Raw genomic sequence first — 19,719 nt, 5'->3', positions numbered from 1 at the left:
GAAAACCAATCACAAAGAGTAGGCTACTTTCTTCATTTAAAAACATGAGATACAGTGGGATGGGGAAAAACCGCCATAACGTCTTTAGACATGTTTTTTTTAAAGTTTAACTTGCATTAATTTTACATGGCTTTCTAAACATGCGGCTCTCTTGTGCGAGACGCGAGTGCAACGCTGATAAATGTCCCTCTAGAAAATGTGATAAATATATGCGTTCTGTGTGAATGGCTTGGTTTCAGTTTTGACGTAAACAACATCTTCTCCACACTGATGCTCTCGTTTTCCGCAATATATTGAATGAACAATGTAGCAGCGCCGCATCTAGTGGGTTCAACTGGATAGGCTAACAAAAGCATTCAAATGCAATCAATGACACTTACATCGTCATCGCATCTCGTGCGCCACTGATAAGGCTGCCTGACGGCTGACGCAGACCTTAAATTCGAATGCAGCGTTTTTGTTTTGTTTTTTAATTCGACGAATATTCGAAATTTGAATTTTTTTTTTTGACAGCCCTACTCAGGTGTGCATTATTTTCTAATAATTCAACAAACTGGAGTCATTTATTCTGCTTATACTACAGTTACCACATCTCAAGACCTTGTTCAGATGATGCATTTCAAGACATTCTGGAAAAAAAACACACATTGCATACAAAAATAGGAACCCCATCCAAACTGTAAAGTTGACAGTGGAGGAAGTGTAATGGTTTGTGGCTGATTTGGTATTCATGAAACAGGACGGCTTGCCATCACCGAAAGCAGCAGAAATGAAACGATTCAAAGTCCCGACTCTAAACCATTAGAACTACTGCTAAAGATCACAGACAGTTCATCTGAGTGAGACCACCAACACCACTCGGTTCTTAATGGAGAAATGGGGTTTTGGTTGCTGTTACTGCTGCTCAGGTTGCTCAAACCAGACATTCACTCTAATGACCTTTAAGTTACTTGTCAAATTGGGTTCTTTATTTAGTTATAAGACATCTGATCGTCAAGTAACCAAATATGGAAGGAGATGTCGATTCCCAAGGTGGTTGGCAACAGCTGGACTGTGAATGGACAGGAGAGTGTGGAGGGAAGTGACGGATCAGGAAATGAACTAGGAGAGATGGAAGTAGGTGGCGGGATGTATGAAAAATGGGAAACGGCTAGGAATAATAAACGGAAAAAGAAAAGGAAAAAGAAAACAGATGAAAGTGACTCAGACAGGGGATCGACTGTGGAGGAGAAGCGGAGAGAGGAGTATGTGGTTTTTGCAAAACTTGTGGACGAAGGGGACTCATTTGGAGGTATGAATCCAATACAGCTAACGAAATCTCTAAATAAGGAAATTGGTGAAATAAAGAGTGCTAAAGTATTAAGAAATGGAGCACTGATGATTATGTGTAAGGATGAAAGACAGCAAGGGAAAGCAATCAAAATGAACATAATAAATAGAAAGAAAGTAGAATGTTCTATGACTTATAGGAAATTCACAAAAGGAGTCATTACAGGGATTCCGGTAAACGTATCAGTTGAAGATGTGAAAAGAAACATAACAAATGCAAAAGTAAATGAAGTCAGACGTCTAAAAATAAACAGGAATGGAAACACCCAAGACAGTCTCTCGGTTATGATCAATTTTGATCTGGAGAAACTCCCGGAAAAAGTGTATATTGGATTTATGTTTTTTTTTTTTTTTTTTTACTAAAATCTGTTTGTTTTTATTTATTTATTTATTTTTAGTTATTTCTTTTATTATTAATAATATGATTAATGTTTTTTTTTTTCACCTTCTCGCATTATGTCAATCCCATAAGCACGTATTCTGTTCCACACTCCAGTCCAGTCGGTGGCGGTAATGCACCTACAAGTTAGTTTGCCAACCGCCAATAAACACCAAAGAAGAAGAAGAAGAAGAAGTAGTAGTAACCAAATATATGCAGAATTACAAAGTGTTCAAGGCTTTCTAGTGTGGTTGCAGGTGGATGAAAATGAGGAAGAGGGTAGTTTACCTCGAAAGGCTGGTCTAGGCTGAAGGGCACAGAGCAGGTACACGCACTAGTGCTGTTCCAGCTGTAGTTCTGCGAGCAGTTGAAACACGGACTGAACATGTCCACACCAGTGTAGTCGATCTACAACAGACCCGAGACTGAGTTACAGTACCACACGACACGTGATCCGCCGTACATGACCACAGAGCCCTGATAACGCAGTATGGTGTTGCTATGGCGACGGTACGCACCTCAAACTCTTTGATGTTGTTAGAGGTGACGAGGAGTCCGATGCCGATGGGGATGAAGATGAGTCCGATCATGAAGAAGGCGGGCAGGACGGTGCCCGCGGTCAGAATGGGCTGCCAGGCGGGCAGACGTTGCTGTTTAAAGGCCGTGTTATCGGGCTTCTTGCTCTTGACGGCGCCCGGGCCGCCGGAGCCCACCGCGTCCTCATCCTTCGCGTTATAGCTGGCCGCCATCATCGCTCTTTAATCCTCTAAAGCCGCGCGGAGAGCGAGCACACTACACGACAGCTTCAAATATGTCGCCTTGATTGACAGCTGTGCGTATTATATCGCTGCTTATCGCGCCATTAACTGCAATAATGATAATTTCCGCAGCTCTGTTGGCCGTGGACAAGAAGATAAACAAGGAAGTGCAGCAGCCAGTAGACTGACAGCGACGTCGTGACGTCAACAAGTGACGCCCCTCCCCCAACGTGTCATTTCTGCAGTGTAAAGAAAAAAAAACATAGACAACTTAAATGACAAATGTCTTGTCCAGATACTAAGTCAGCATTAATAGTGCTGCGTTGTAACTGATTATTACATGCAATCTGGATTACGTCCAAAAATTAAGAAGTAGCCTATTGTAATACATTTTTCAGCAGACCCTTAACACACAGTGAAGTAAATTAATTATTTCATTAATTGATTTATGTAATTATTTAATTAAATAAGTGTTTTCATTAGAGCTGTATATAAAAACCAGCAGGCAAGAGTAGTGTTATCAGTCAGGAGAAGCAGGTGGATTTAATTATATCGTAAGCACATTTTGTTATTTTTAAGGTATGTAATTTTTACACATTTTTTTTTTACTATATAGCCATCTGTGTTAAAAGGAAGTTATCTTTTGTTTAACCCACAACATCTGGCCCTGAATTCTTTATTTTTTATTTTCTTTATTATTCTTTATTTCATGTCACATGATTAACTGGCAACCAGAAGTGGTTCATGGGTTCACTTTGAGATCAACACCCCCTAGTGGTGAATTCAATTCAATTAAATTCAAGTTTATTTGTATAGCGCTTTTCAGGATACAAATCGTTGCAAAGCAACTTTACAGCTTTTAGCCAGGTTTCAGTCAAGCAGAGTACATCAAAACTATTATCTGTGATCATTTCATTTACAATAGCTGCTTTTAAAACATGCAATTTATTTCCCAGCTGTTTACCTTCACAGAAATAACTGACTGTTTTTGTAACTCATGTGTGTTTTTAACGTAAACTTGTGTGTGAATGAGAACTTAGTTTAGTACTCACATGCTGTGACAGCCGCTTTCTGTCCGTGTGCTTCGGATGTGTGCGCTCTGAAAAAAGTATATCAGAAGTTTAAACTAATATGGTTTAAAACGCATCATTTCAGCGCGTTAAACATGATAATCAGAACATGATTATGATTAATTGCAATTATTTATATGAGCTGCCAGTAGTAACTGTAGCAGAATTAAATTGCCATCAACTAATCTGTTCGTCCAGCGAACATTTAATGTAATTTCATATCAACTCTAAGAATGGATATTTTCATGGCCACAGAAAACAACCTTCTTACAGTAGCCTAACAATACATTAGACTAGAGCATGTAGCAAGGATCAAAATCGTAAAGGGACATTATTCACAAGCAGGATCAGAAACTCATGTAATCTGTGCACAAAAGTTTTATTAACTAAATGCTAACACACAGAACTAATCTAAACAAACAAACAAACAATCACTCATACAGTACATGGGGAAAGGGCAAATGAGCCTTGATGGATGAAACCATATAACGGGGTCTATAGCTTATACTAAACCTCTGTTTCGTTTAGTTAAATGTACGATACTTGCATTGCCTTGGTCGTTAACGAGTGTCCGGATGCAGTCTCGGATGAAAGTCTTGATGGTTTCAAGGTTTTGGACTTGCGATCACGTTCTTCCAGGTGTGAAGAGTGATGAATTCCAAAGATGTTCTGATTCGATGGTGATTGGGAGTTTCTTCCCAGTGGAAAGTGAAAAATAGCTAAGAGAGACATCAGCTGAGATCCTAGGATCTTTGGTGAATGGAAAGTCAAGGCCGAGGCCTGGCACGAACTTAGGGTGTCCTTAGAAGACCAGCTGAGCATCCCCATCTTCTCAGGATCTAACAAAACCGCAGACTGGCAAGGGCTATATGTTGGAGCCCACTGAGCCCGCACCGGCTCAGGCTCTCCACACGGGCAGCAATCAGAAGATTTAGCAGAAGACCCGGGTGGAACTGTGCATGAGCCCTTTAAAGTCTGAAAAGATTCACGCCTCTCAGCATGGGCTTGTCCAATGAGAAAGGCTGAATTTCCAAGCGGGAGGTTGGAAATACTGGGGGATTTTATGACCCTTTGTCTGAGAGCATGGTAATTTGCATTGGGAACTGGATTGGATGTTGATATGCAAACTATTAAAGATTCTTAGAACACTAATATGTTGCATAGGTATCCACATATAATATAAACACTCATTTAGATCCTCAGAAGATAAATTCAAAGAGACCAAACATGGTATCGTTGGGGTTATATTAACTAGTGATCTATCATAATACACACACAAAACAGTATACAATTCAAAAGACAATATACAAGAACAGTAATGGTATACACAATGTCCTGAGGAGATGTGTGTTCATTCACAGAAAGGTTTTTCTATGAATTAATTAGAGAAGAGTCCATTTTTATGGGCATTGTGTGTCTTTCCTAAGGGTAAATGAATTGAGAGTTGCTCTGCCCGCATTCCTTTGAACAATAAAACTAGTGTTATCAGCATTGGTTGCCATGGAACCAGAGGCCTGTTCTGCCTTTTTGAGGCGTTAGCCGCATTTCGGGGGAAGGGTCCATTGAGCCCTCATAGTTGTCTTGTTGATTGGGGGGTGTTACAGAGTATTTGTTAAATATAACAAATATAATATAACTAATATAAATATAACTGATTGGTCCAGACGCTACATGTGCATGGCTTGATTCTCTGCATTTGTTTCCATTTTAACTCCTGTGGTGATTCCCAAAGCTCCAAGCACAGCTTTTCCAGTTTTCATCCCCCGAGACACTGGAATACGACTGAGCCCTGATCGTGCTGATGGGACATCAATGATGGGCTGTTGTTGAGTAACAGAGAGGAAAGGAACAGGATGTAATTTTTGGCCTTTTTAAAGTATTGTTTAATCATATCCCCACATATATGCTTTAAATGAAACACTTACCACTGAGAGTGTAGGTCTGGCTGGTGCTTTAGTGACCTGTGTGATGGTGATGCTGCTCATCGCTTTGCTAGATGTTGATTTGCTGGCAGTCACACTGTGTGGTGAGTGTAGCACTGTTCCGGTAGAAACTTCATTACACTCAGATGATACGACAGTAGATTTAACCATGACGACTGAGCCATGATCAGTGGTCTTCTTGAACTGTGATCCTAAGTGAATGTGAATCTTACTGTCTTCTGTGGTCATGACATTAACATTTGACTTCTTGATAGGTGTGGGGGCCATTCGTTTTTCGGGAGTCTCCTTAAATACAGCTCTACCTGTTATCATGTCCACAGATTCTTGGGAGCTGCTGATGGATGCAGTGGATACAGGAGATAACGATTTATCCATAGAGGGAGACCTCATGATCTCTGCACTCTTTACTCTCGAGATGGAGGCAAAGGTCATTGGTGATCTAACTCTTTCAGGATTCTTTGGCTCTTTGGTTCGTTCATTTGTAGGAATGATGGTCGTCTGGGGGCTCTGAGTTTGTGATAGTTTGGCAGAAGCTTGTTTGGTCAAGTCCTCAGACAGGCCAATGCAATTCTGTAAGGTTGCTTCGTTGTTCTGAATATCTGGGATCACCTGAGCGTGCAATGGATGGTCATACTTTTGGGACATACTGACTTCAGAAGGTGCAACCTCCCCACTGGTATCCAAAGATACTTCAGAAGCTCCGCTGTCTTTCTTCCTCATCCAAGGAATCCAGGACTTCTTCACAGTATAGTCACTGACTGCTGGAGGATAAAGTTCACGCACTGTTGGTCTCTGCGCTGGCTTCTTTAAGCTCTTCTGTTGAAGACTACTCATGATCCGATTCTCCTCTTGGACAGACTTCTTGATAAATGCAGCAGGTGTGTCACTGTCAGTTGTCCTATTTTCAACTGAATCAGTTTGTACTCCAGTTGACGTCACTGGAACATCCATCATCCGGCTTCCTTTGGTGCTGGGCCGTAAAGTGCGGCTGTAGCACTTGGTGACCTCAAGTTCTTTGGTAAGGTTTAGAACTTCAGTGCTTATGCTCTTTTTCTTGTCTTCCTCCTCTAGAAACCTCTGATGCAGAACAGAATAATCCACCTGTAGCTGGGATAGCTCGTCTTCTTTGTTCATTAGCTCATGAATCTTCTCCTTCAGGGCTTGCACATCTGCTTGAAGGTCTCTGGTTTTGGCCTCCTCCATCATGAACCGACATTTCAGTTCAGCCTCCTGACAGCCTACCTCACCTTGCTCTATTACCTTACTCAATGCTGTTTGACTTATTTCTTGTACCTGCTGTGGGAGAAAATGTGCCCTTTCTTTCTCGGTTGCTAACAAATCATACTCTGGTTTGTTCAGGTCTCGCTCAATGGCTTCGAGCTGTTGAAGACGGTTCTTCAAACTTTTAATTTCCAAAGTCAACTCCTTAACTGTATTCTCATCTTTTCCATGTGCATTTGAGACACTCTGCAGGTCCATCATCTTTTGAAAAGATTTCCTTTCTTCTTTGTTTGTGGTACTGTGTTTCATTACACCATACTTGGCGCTCAGATCTTTACACTGTTCTTCTGCTTTAGTAAGCTTTCGCTTTATTTCATCTCTCTCCTTTATAAGAGCAGCTACCTTCAACTCCATCTCTGACTTTAGTTTCAGACGCTTCTTGCTCTCCTCTATTAACCTCTCAGTAACCTCCATGACTTTCTCCTGCTCTGCCTTGTAGAGTTGGTTCAGTTCATCTCTCTTCTTTTCCTCAGACCTAATTCTGTCTGTCATGTTCTTGTGCTCATTGACCATTATTACAGTAACTGATTTAAGTTTCAAAATATCCTCTTTTAAATCTAATTCATCCTTTTCCAATTTCAGCTCAGATGATTCAAGCTCCTTCATATGGATTTTAACGCTCACAAGTTCGTCTGTTAGGTCTTTAGTCAAGCTTTTCTCCTTTTCCAAAGCTGCCTTCAACTGGGCACATTCTGTCCTGCCCATGTTGAAGGTCATCTCTAGTGTCTCTAACTGTGTCATTCTCTGTTGCAGTTTTTCCACCTCTAGCCTCAGGTCCTTATTCTGAGCCTCCTCAGCCAGTAGCATCTTCTTCAACTCATTGCATTTGTTCTCAGTTTTGGTGATCTCTTCATCTTTACCCTCCATTTCCAGAATTCTTGTACGCAAAGTCTCAAGTTCTGCCATCAAATTTGAGCTGCCACATTCGCCCTTTCTGATCTTGTCCCTTAACGCCTGGAGCTCCTCTGCTGATTTCTGAAGAGCTTCGTTGGTCTCTTCAAGCTCCTTAAGTCTGTGTATCAATTCTGTCTGTTTCTGGGACAGCTGCTGATGTTGAGATTCTTGGCTGGACAGTTTTGCAGACATCTCCTCTTGCTCTTTTGCAAACTTAGAAGTTCTTAGCTCCAGCTCAACCTCAAGATCCAGGAATTTCTGGTTGACTTCCTTTGCTTTTCTCTCTGCCTCGTGTAGTTTCTTCTCATTTTCATCAAGTTTTTGAAGAAGATCTTGTATTTTGTGGCTCTGTTTGTCGATTTTCTCCAAGTGAAGTTCTTGCTCATCAACCATCATGAGTGCAAAGGACTTCAGCTTAACCAGCTCTCCAGATGTTCTTTGCATTCGTTTTGAAAATTCTTTTTCCTTCCTTATTTGGTATGTTTTTTCTTGTTTCAGCAACCACTTTAACCTAGTGAAAAATAAATAGTAAGTATGACTGACTTAATGTATTGACTCGTATCTTATTTTGCAAGCACATAATAATTACAAAAAACGAAATAATTACTAAGTATTAAAAAAAATAGTAACTAACTGGGCCAAGAGTTTGTACTGATGATGTTGTGAGTTGGTAATTTGATTTATGAAATAATGAGTATGTCACGTCGTAGTTACGTTGTCAATTAGTAAGTCATGAAATGACTGCAAAGTACCAATAAATTACGTAACTGGTATATTGTTTATGTTAGCTGGGTTACTTTTTGTGCCATCGGTCGCGCACACACTCAAGCTCTGTGGATCTTCCGTTCTTGGCTCATTTTGAATCAGACTTGTGAATTCACTGAATTGTTAACAGGAGAATAGCTCTGACTGGTTAATTTGAATCATTGAGTTGTTGACTCGAGAACAGCTGCGATCCGATCAGTCCAATTCACAAATGAATCGTTCAGTGCAATTTGTGAACTAATTTAACAGGTTCAATGAAAAGAATCAGCTCGTTTGGACACTGCTACTGCATCTCGGAGTGGGTGATGATTTCTCCAGTTCAAATAATAATGAGGAACAACATGTTTTTAAGAGATGTAGAGGAGTAAAAAGTATGATATTATGCTTTGGAATGTATTGAAGTAAAAGTATCTCAAAATAAAAATACTTTGATAAATGACATATTCTTGAAAAATGTACCCAAGTACACCACTATTACATGTTTAAATATGAAACCTCTGTTATTCTTATTGCACGTCTTGACATACTGTATTTCTTTGAAATATAAAATATAGCAGAATTATATTTAGTTTTCTATGGCCACATTTTTTATTCTTGTTTAAACTGTACTAAGTAAAGTTTGAATAATGTAATTTATTTGCATTTTGGAGCTACATACAAGAATTGTGCAATTCAACATTCAGTTTTTTCCCTGCTATTTCTCTCCTCTCTCACCTCTCTCGTTCCTGCTGCAGGAGGTTGGTGAAGTCATCGCTCTTGTTCATGTAGTCTATGTGTTTGCGTTTCTCAGTGTTCAGCTCATAGATAGTGCGCCGGTGGCTTTTCTCAGCCAGTAAGAGCTGTTCCAGCATACGGCGGTATGAGTCCCTGTGCTTATCCCACAATCTGTCCAGCTGAGACATATAGACAGTAAAAAATACAACTACAAGACTAACTAACATAGGGAAGGACTTGCACTTTTTTAAGACTAATTGTTGACTTAAAAGAAATAGTTTATCCAAAAATGAATATTCCGTCATCATTTACTTAGCCTTGTTCCAAACCATGACAGAATTTTCTTTATTGGGTGAACTAGTCACTGTTATTCTTTTCTCTGTGTGTATACCTCTGCCATTGGCTTATCATACACATTTTCCTGTTGTGCATGGATGTTGCTGAGTGTTCGGTCTCTCTGCAGGGCTTGCAGAGGTCGGGTCCGCCCCGATAAGCCATAACGGGACTCCAGCTCCTCTGGTCGACTCAGCAGCGCAGACCTCAGTAGATGGATCACATCTTCTTGTGCCTGGGTGACAAGTAAAAATCATAAATGGTTTGGGTTATATTCACGGTGTGAATTATGGGGGGATTTGACCTAAATGGTCATTTGATATAAAGCAGTCGTAGAAAGTAGCACACACGTAATATGAAGATTTTCTTGTAAATAGGAAGATACATTTCTGTATAGCTTCGTTGTATAGTAATTTTGGCGACCCCTGAAATGGGTCATACCATTGGCATTACCTGAGAGATGCTGAAGTTAATACGCCAGAAAATTTGACAGACGGAAGCGTGAACATTATGTAAGTAAATACACGTGTGCATTTCAGCTGAATGATCAAATTCACCCTCTTCAACTTGATTTTGTTAAACTGTACGAAGAACTGTTTGCTGAAATTTCGACAACATCACCACTAAAAAAGAACGCCTGTTGCACGTTAAGTTGCATTCGTTACTATAGCAACAGTTGATTCCTGGCGCGGTTTTCAGTTTTATTGTAGTAAAAGTGTAGTAACCATGGTTTTTTAGCGTATTGATTACCATTTGTATAACTACAGTTTTACTACGGTGACCGTGATTTCACCAAGTACAACATGTTCCTGGATCAACATCCTTGTTTATCTTGGAACAACATTCCAATTAACCATTCAGAATTGACGGATAACTTTTCAGGAAATATCTGTTTTAGGCTTACGATCAGGGTTAGGTGCTTCTACACCCTTGCAAATGAGCTATCAATCCACACTGATTTTAGAAATAAATTATAGGTAGGGTTAGGTTTAGGGGTAAGGATTGGGTTTAGTCTATATTTTTGGACAGTAATGTTGATCCAGGATCAACAAAAGATGTTGATCCAGGAACATGTCTTACTTGGCAAAATCACGGCGAATACTTTTATGGCAAATACCATGGTTAAACTATGGTTAGTTTAGCAAAACCATGGTTAATTTGTGGTTACCATGGTTTAACTAAAACCATGGTTAATTTTCGTAAGGTCCCTCAAACTGAATGAAATCATTTATATATTTATAGAGAGAGAGCATGTGTTGCCAGGTCCGCGGTTTTCCTGCCTAATTGTGGTACTTTAACACTGTTGCCACGGGTTGTAGCAACCCCAATAATGTGATATTTAGCCCCTGGAATGCAAATTTTACCAGGGGAACCCCTCCAAAAAAACATGTATTTTACCCCCCGATTGGGCTAGTTTTGAGTAGCAATTGGGTGGGTTTTGTTGTGAAAATCTGGCAACCCTGAGAGACAGGGAGACAGACAGAGACGTTAGGCGTGGTAAAAACACCTCTTGTAATCAGTGTCAGGGTAAAAATCTGCTAAAATATGTTACAAGGCATCTAAAGGATGAATAATCGCTCCCTCTTCTCTTTTTGGAGTGGCAACAACAGTAAAAATTGTATTGCCTATAAAAATTATATTGACACATATGACTTGCCAAATTGCTTAGAGGGAATTGTGGATGAGGATCAATGACGGACTGGCAGAGGAAGTAAGAGGATCCTGTACCAAAACTTCATAATAACACATATGTGACAATGCTACATGTATTAACATATTAAAACAATACGTATAATAAATATCTGCAGCTGAGGTACCTCAGTCTGTAAGTACCAAAGTTAAAGTTGCACAGATGAACACAAACAGGTTGTCATGACAGATGATACACTTTCATTTTCACATTTCATGAATAGATATTTTACCTGAATCTCTCTTTCCATGATGCCAAGCAGTTTCAGGAGGTTGTCTTTGGACAGATCTCTGAGCCCAAACATTTGCTCGTCAATCTGTGCTGATTTATCATCATTATTCAGCCTGATTTTCTCTTCATCGTCCACATGTTTAAACCTGATAGTTTTTTCTGTCTCCAGCATTTTCCCCTCCTCTTCTTCTTTGACATCATGTGAAGTTTGCGTGACAACCAGAACATCATTAATCATGCTGTCCACTGTATTATCTTTGGACCTCATTTTCCTCCTGAGGAAAGAAACTGATTTTAATGCTTGCCAGTGATGATTATGTATTTACAAAGTACCAAAGCAACTGTAGTGCATGCAGAGGTTTTTTAGAGAAGTTGCTGATATTTATATAGCCAAAAAGTAAGATGAAAGATGATCTTTATAAGAGTATAGCAGGCTACTACAAAATGCTGTATTAAATATCTGTCCAAGCTCCAAAGTCACAACAACATGAGTGGACTAGCAAAATGGTTTCTCAAACCTATGTTTATGGTTGTCATTTCTAGTGTGGAAATGTATTCAAAGAATGGTTTAAAAGTTACTATTCATGCTGTTTTTCAAGCTGTTACACTGGGCGTATTCATGGAGCACAAGTGGAGCATATTTCTGTCTAAATGATTTGTAAAACGTCTCTTACATAAGTTGTTGCATACATTCCAGTGGAACAGATTATGTATCCATTTGCAGATGTATGCATCCTGGCCAAATTCGCCCATTGGCCTCTGACCATCATGGCCTCCTAACCATCCCCATATCTGCTGATTGGCTTCATCACTCTGTCTCTTCTCCACCAATAAGCTGGTGTGTGGTGGGCGTTCTGGCGCAATATGGCTGCCATCGCATCATCCAGGTGGATGCTGCACACTGATGGTGGTTGAGGAGATTCCCCCCTTCTATGTAAAGCACTTTGAGTGCCCAGAAAAGCGCTATATAAATGTAAGGAATTATTATTATTATTATTATGTAATAATGGATTTATGAACAGTTCCTTCAAAAATTCATTCTGCTTGTCTTTCATGATAAGGCCCATCTGACAAAAAAAAAAAAGCATATTTTAGTGACGTTCTGTCAGTTTTTAAGTTAAAGGGGTAATGCATTGCATTTTTTTTATTATTTTATATTTCCTTGGGTGCACTCATAACAATAGTAGGGTTTTTACATCACAATCTGTTATAATTTAGAAATAAAATGTCATTTTCAACCCTGATGTTGTCCCTCTAATTTAAACACTTAAGACTTCAATGTAAATGCCCACCACTATGATTGGCTAACACTTTGCATATGAAGTAATGTGCCCTTCAGGTGCCCTTCAGTCAGAAATATTATAATTACAAGTTCCGAGCACATGGCAAAGTCATATTTATGGGAAATTCAGAATTCTAGATGATACACAAGTTGTGACATTAGAAGGAGCGTGTCAGTTTGAAACATTGCAGGAAATTATTAATCTGTAATATAGATAATGTCATATAATGTATAATAATAATAATAATACATTTTATTTAAGGCGCCTTTCAAATCACTCAAGGTCACCGTAGATCAGCAGCAAGCAATAAAACTGCAATAAATAGCAATATCAATGAACCATAAAAAAGAAAAGGAGCAGTTAAAAAAAAAAAAACATAATTAAAGATTTGAGTGTAGACTAATCATGTAGGATAAGCTATTCTGAATAAGTGAGTTTTGAGTTTAGCTTTGAATTGGGATAACGGATCTAAGTTGTGGATGTTAGCTGGGAGAAAATTCCAAAGGCGAGGCGCAGCACAGCTAAAGGCTCTGTGACCCATGGTTGTTAAACGAGCTGTGGGTGTATGGATAAGACCCAGTGAGGACGAACGAAGGGTTCGAGAAGGGGTGTAGGGCTGAATGAGATCTGAGAGGTAAGTTGGAGCGAGGTTATGGAGAGTTTTATACGCGAGAAGAAGAATTTTAAATTCAATGCAAAATTTGATGGGAAGCCAATGAAGCTGTTTAAGAGATGGAGTAATGTGTTGTATAAATGGTTATGATACGAGCAGCTGAATTCTGAATCAACTGGAGTTTATGGAGAAACTTGTGTGGTAAACCAAATAAAAGCGAATTACAGTGTTGGGGAAAGTTACTTTTAAAAGTAATGCATTACAATATTGCGTTACTCCATAAAAAAGTAACTAATTACATTACTTAGTTACTTTTTATGGAAAGTAATGCGTTACGTTACTTTTGAGTTACTTTTTAAAATCTGGACAGGGCTTGCTTTCGAAAAAGTAACTCAGATATTCTCTTGTAAATTAAAAAGTAATGCGTTACTTTACTAGTTACTTGAAAAAAGTTATCTGATTACGTAACTTGCGTTACTTGTAATATATTACCCCCAACACTGGTAGTCGATGTGAGAGGTGACAAGTGAGTGAACTAGAATGGCAGTACTGTGTGGAGTGAGAGATGAACGAAGGCGAGCAATATTACGGAGATGAAAGTAACAAGACCGGGTTATACTATTAATGTGAGCTTCAAATGAAAGAGTGCTGTCAAAGATGACCTCCAAGTTCTTAACCTGACGAGAAGGAGAAATGGAGGAACCATCAATGGATAAAGAAAAACTACAGGACCTAGAGATAATTAGTTCCTACAAGGAGTACTTCAGTCTTATTGCCATTAAGTTTAAGAAAACTGGCGGAGGACCAGGTTTTTATTTGGTAACACTTTATTTCGATAGTCCACTTTAGACATTCTATTAACAGTAAGTAACTTTGCAACTACATGTCAACTAGCAGTTAGTAGAGTATTAGTAGACTGTCTGCTTAATATCTTCCAACACTTTCTTTGTCAACTTATTCTACTAACCCTAAACCTACCCTAACAGTCTACTCTGAGAGTTAGTAGACATGTAGTTGCAAATTAATGAGAATTAGTTGACATGTAGTTACAAAGTTACTTATAGTTAATAGAATGTCTAAAGTGGACTATCGAAATAAAGTGTAACCTTTTATTTTGTGAAGACAGTTAATAAGGCAGATAGGTGGAAGAATGGAATCAGTCTTAGTAGATACATTAAGTTGTGTATCATCAGCATAACAGTGAAATTTAATACCAAATTTAGAAAAGATGTTGCTAAGTGGGAGAAGATAGATTAGGAACAACAGAGGACCTAGGACAGAACTTTGGGGGACGCCACAACTAACAGAAAAGGGATGGGAATGAAAACTTTTTAATTGTACGAACTGTGTACGATTGGAAAGGTATGAAGTAAACCAGGCGAGAGGAATACCAGAGATAACAATAGCAGATAAATGGTTTAACAAAATATTGTGTGAAATGGTATCAAAAGCTGCACTCAAATCAAGCAAAACAATAATAGATAAGGACCCACCATCAGCAGCCATTAACAAGCCATTTGTTACTCTCACCAAGGTGCTTTCGGTACTACGCTTGGGACGAAATCCTGACTGAAAACACTCAAATAAGTTATTATTACTAAGGTTATTTATAATCTATATCTAGAGATCAGTGAGCAATAGGGAATTACAATGCATGATTTTTAAGGTTATTTTAAATTTACATCCTGCATTTTAATCATTTTAAAGGGATAGTTCTCCCAAAAATGAAAAAAATATTTTTAATTTACTCACCCTCAGGCCATACAAGATATGGGTGACTTTTTTAATTCAGTAGAAGAGCAAAGAAGATTTTTAGCTGAAACCATGGTCCTTGGTGATTCATAAAATGCCAATGGCTCCCAGCAATTTGAGAGTCAAAAAAAGCATAACAGGCAACACAAAATTCATTCCCATGGTTCCTGATGAAATATTAAGGCCTTATTGAGCTAAATAATCAGTGTGTGCAAGATACTGAACGTTATTTAAATCATTATTTCCTGTAATTCAGAGCCTGAATGGGAAAATCTGATTCTTTTCCACTAACTGGTTCTTTCAGACAGTTTGATTCAATGAACTGATTCAAATAACCAGTTCACTGGTTCATGTAATGATGACACAATGACTTGACATATACACAATTATATTATTAAAGCACCCAATAATGATGTGAAACATGGATGTTTTACATGTTTAAAGTATATAAAGTGAATAAACAAGTCTTAATCAACTCACCTTTTTTACATAAACAATGAGAACCCTAAAAACTTTCATTTGGCCCCTTCATTCAAGCTCTCGGTTCACAGATGCTCATATCATCGGCTCATTGGTCTTTGGTCTGAGTCAGACTGTTTCCTCAGTTCAGTGACTGCTGGAGGAACTGGAGAGCTGAATGACTTGGCAAAAACCGGCATCACGGGATCATATACACCGGTATATTGGCTAAATTTAAGTCTGAGTTACTGTTGGGCACATCCGAAAGCTCACCAAAATGAACCAGTTCAAAAGAATGGTTCATTCGTGAACCGGATGTCACTCCAGACCGTTTGCCTGAGGCTCTGGATCACAGGTAATAATGTAGAAATAGTGGTCAGTTTCTTGCAACGACCAATTGTTTCATTTCTCAACATGTAATGTGGCTATAGGAGCCATGGGTATTAATTTTGTGTTCCCTGATATGCTTTTTTTCATGTCTTTGAGAGGTGTCAGCACTCATAGTAAAGTGCTATTTATAAAGCATGCCTGACAGTTGCTTTAGCCATTTGTAGTAACTATGTTGGGTGTTTTCTAATACACAGGACTGGGTGAGGTTTCTTGGCAAAAAAAATAAAAGTAGCAATCATTACATTTGTTTCATCCAGTGTGATGTATATCCTATTGCTGCTTACAGATTTACAGATTGTACATGTAAGGATTTACATATCTTAATACCACAGATAATATAATCCCTAAAAAGGAACTTAAAGGAAATGGAGGCCATATTAACAAGCTGCCCCAAAACCTTTAAGACTGAATTTACAACTAATTTATTCACTATGTTGTGCTAACTGATTGTTTCCGTTCATTGTCAGATCGTTATTGTCTCCTAATTTGGTTTGCTCAGTGCTCTTGAAGATAACCAAGAGACCCAGCTGGTACCCGCAGCTGTCCAAAGTGTGCATTCCTGTGCTGCCAATGAAGAAATGAAAGGTTTTAGAAGACCTATCTCATGATGGGTTCAATGTGTCTAAATAAGGGCTAGGAGAGTCATGGCATTTGCGATTGTGGCTTTGGCAAGACATGGAGTCTGCACACATGCACGGTGAACTAAAGGCCGAAGTCTCAGATTTGCCTGCCTGCTTAGCTTTAGAAGGTGTCCATGTAAGGACTGTAAACATAATCTAGAACCAATCTAGAATAGAAAAAGAAAAAAATGTGCAACTTTTGATGGAGACTGCAGTCAGAACTCTGCAGGTAGCACAATACACATGACCTGGTTGATGGACACTTGTTCAGAGAGGAGGGAAGAAGGTCAAAGTCTATCAGCTGTAATGGTAGTTACCTTTCACTCTGATAGCAGTAAAACAGAGACAAACATTACTAAACACTCAATCTATCAATCTATCTTTTATTATTTTCTTCTATATAATTTTATAATCTGCAAATCAGTTTATATTACTGTATAAATAAATATTTCCCAGTTCATCTTACTGTATACAGTCATCAGCTTCTATTTATATCAGCCATCCATAACTTATGTTCAGTTGGAGCAGTTGTCTTATTGGATTTCAGCTTGTAGTATGTATGGGACAACAGGCAAAGTTTTTAAAAGTGCACAGCAGTTTTGGGGACGAAATGCAGCTGAACTGATCTTATCCAAAAAAAAATAAAAAATTATAAAAGCATTTGCTAAATGCATACATTTAAATTTAAAATAGGGTTTTTGTGTGTGTGTGTGTGTGTGTGTGTGTGATTTTCCCTGATAATATTATTAATTGTAACTAAAGAAAAAAAATAATATTACTGGTCAAAATTTGTAAATAATAATACGTTTTTTAATGTTTTTAAAAGAAGTTTCTAATGCTCACCAAGGCTGCATTTTATACATGTGCATATCACTACAACTTGAAAGATCTGTTCTATTATTATAAATGTTGAAAACCATCATACTTTTTTTTTCAGGATTCTTTGATGAGTAGAAAGTTCAGAAGAACAGCATTTATTGAATTATAAATGTCTTTACTGTCACTTTAAATGTAATTTCATGCATTCTTGCCAAATAAAAGTATTCATTTCTTTTTTTAATCTTAATTACTCCAAAGTTTTGAATGCTTTTGTTTCAATAAAAATATTAAGTAGCAATAAATAAATAAATACAATTATGGAATGTTTTCAACATTGCTAATAATCAGAAATGTTTCTTGAGCAGCATATTAGAATGATTTCTGAAGGATCATATGACACTGAAGACTGGCGTAATGATGCTGAAAATTCAGCTGCGCATCACAGAAATAAATTACATTTTAAAATATATTACAACAGAAAAACAGTTAAACAATTTCCCTTGTTCTTCCAATTCTAAGAAAAGAAAAACTCAGAATTGCGAGAAAAAATGTCTGAATTATATTTAAAAATCTTAAACATTCCAAACTTTTGAGCAGAAGTGTATAAACCAGTAACTCCAGTACTCAGTGTGCCATGACCTACACCCCTCAAAAATGTAAGGTATGTGATCTAGAAGATTATTAAAAACATAAATAAAAAATGTAAGTCTCAGGAATATCAGCTAATGACGTGCCACAGCCACACATGTAACTGATACCCATGAATACCTTTCTAACAGGTTACGTTCCACTGTAACTCAACTTGCTTGAACTCCTGAAGAAGCAGCATAGAAGTATATCATCAGTAAACCAAAACCAAGGCTTCTCTGGTTACGTGACATCATTGGATCACTCTGTAAAAAGCCATTCCAAGGGGGTGGATATTGAAGTTCATGTTCAAGCTGTAGTATTAATAGACACCTGGATGAGGCGGTGATCAAATACAGTATACATACTGAGTCAATGGGTCATGCAGCCATCTATAAACATATCCAGAGACAAACGTGAGAAAATCTCAGCAACCCAGACACTACCAAAATCTCACAATAAACCTTTTTTTCCCACAAAATTCTTTTCTAACATCAAGGCTAAAAGTTCCTTTATTTTCCAATCACACACTCTAAAAAATGCTGGGTTAAACCCAACCACTGGGTCAAAACAGCCCAATTGCTGGGTTTGTCCCTATTTTACCCAGCACTGGTTTGTATTTAACCCAGCATTTTTTAGAGTGCACCTATTTTTACAGGAATAAATTATTGGGGGAAAAAAACTGTGACACATGACCCATTCAAAAGTTTGGAGTAAGAAAGAAAGAATGAAAAAAAAAAGAAATTAATAGTTTTATTCAGCAAGGATGCATTAAATTGTTCAAAAATGATAGTAAATACATTTATAATGTGAAAAAGAATAATAATTATAATAATCATATCTTTTTTCAAATAGATGCTGATCTTTTGAACTTTCTACTCAAAGAATCCTGAAATAAAGGTTTCACAGTTTCCACAAAAATATTAAGCAGCAATGTTTCCTACGTTGATAATAAAAAACACAATTAATAGTTAAGCACCAACAATAATTAATAATAACTGAGCAACAAATCAGCATATTAGAATGATTTCTGAAGGAACGTGACACTGAAGACTGGAGTATTGATGTTGAAAATTCAGCTTTGCATCACAGCAATAAATTACATTCTAAAATGTATTCCAATAGAAAACCCTTCTTTTAATTTAAAATAATACTTTATAATACTGTTTTACTGTATTTTGATCAAATAAATGCAGCTTTGGTGACCATGAGAGACTTCTTTCAAAAAACAAACAAATCTTAATTGTTAGAAATTTTTGAATAGTGTACTTTCCAAATGTACACTGTGGTGTTCAGATGTTCATTTATGCCTAAACTATTTCCACTGGAAATGCACTTCATAGCAAGTTAATGCTATGAAATCACATGACATATATAACTTTTATGCTGTGATTTACTACACTCCAAATTAATTTATGCCGGAACTATTTCAACTGGAAATGCACTACTTCTGTAAAGTGAATGGTACGCAGTCACATGATACAGTATATAGCTTTACTTTGCAATTTACTACTCTCTAAATTTAAGACAAACATGTATATATAAGTATTGCAATTGCTTGAAATGTGTGTGTGAAAGTCTAGGAGAAAGTACAGGCTGTGTAATATATTATATATGCCACTCATGTGGCAATCTTTAGTAAATTATTAATAAAGTGGTGACAACAATGAGTGCAGTCCCGTAGAACAAGAACACACTTCTCTCTGAATGAAACATGAATGAAAGACTTACCCACAGTGGTCCCTAAACCTCAAGCTAGTGTACTCCTG

General features: G+C 37.8%; 2 protein-coding genes across 2 annotated transcripts in view; both read right to left on the bottom strand.

Moving 5' to 3' along the window:
• Positions 1-2,663, bottom strand: part of tmem30aa (transmembrane protein 30Aa) — a 12,870-nt gene extending 10,207 nt beyond the window's left edge. The window contains exons 1-2 of the mRNA XM_016485323.1: positions 2,227-2,663; positions 1,997-2,116 (exon numbers count right to left, since the gene is read on the bottom strand). Coding sequence (XP_016340809.1) covers positions 1,997-2,116; positions 2,227-2,460 — 354 coding nt within the window. The 5' untranslated portion in view covers positions 2,461-2,663. The remainder of the gene's footprint in view (positions 1-1,996; positions 2,117-2,226) is intronic.
• A 2,382-nt stretch (positions 2,664-5,045) lies between these two features.
• Positions 5,046-11,655, bottom strand: LOC107687861 (filamin-A-interacting protein 1-like). Its single transcript, XM_016485334.1, has 5 exons — positions 11,389-11,655; positions 9,525-9,701; positions 9,134-9,312; positions 5,456-8,165; positions 5,046-5,356 (listed from the first exon to the last, which is right to left on the bottom strand). The coding sequence occupies exons 1-5, from the start codon at positions 11,653-11,655 to the stop codon at positions 5,204-5,206; spliced, it is 3,486 nt and encodes a 1,161-aa protein (XP_016340820.1). The 3' UTR covers positions 5,046-5,203.
• Between the last annotated feature and the right edge of the window lie 8,064 nt (positions 11,656-19,719).

This window comes from Sinocyclocheilus anshuiensis, unplaced genomic scaffold (genome assembly GCF_001515605.1).
Source record: "Sinocyclocheilus anshuiensis isolate Anshui unplaced genomic scaffold, SAMN03320099.WGS_v1.1 scaffold197, whole genome shotgun sequence".
NCBI classification, from domain to species: domain Eukaryota; kingdom Metazoa; phylum Chordata; class Actinopteri; order Cypriniformes; family Cyprinidae; genus Sinocyclocheilus; species Sinocyclocheilus anshuiensis.
The sequence above is the reverse complement of the archived record's forward strand: the minus strand, read 5'-3'. Positions and strand labels throughout refer to the sequence as shown.

Bases quoted from the DNA above. Each gene is read 5' to 3' on its own strand.
- LOC107687861 (XM_016485334.1), bottom strand. From the start codon at position 11,655: ATGAGGTCCAAAGATAATACAGTGGACAGCATGATTAATGATGTTCTG. The intron at 9,313-9,524 runs GTATACACACAG...TATATGTCTCAG, and splicing joins ATGATAAGCCAATGGCAGAG to CTGGACAGATTGTGGGATAA. The intron at 5,357-5,455 runs GTTTCATTTAAA...ACTCAACAACAG, and splicing joins CTACACTCTCAGTGGTAAGT to CCCATCATTGATGTCCCATC.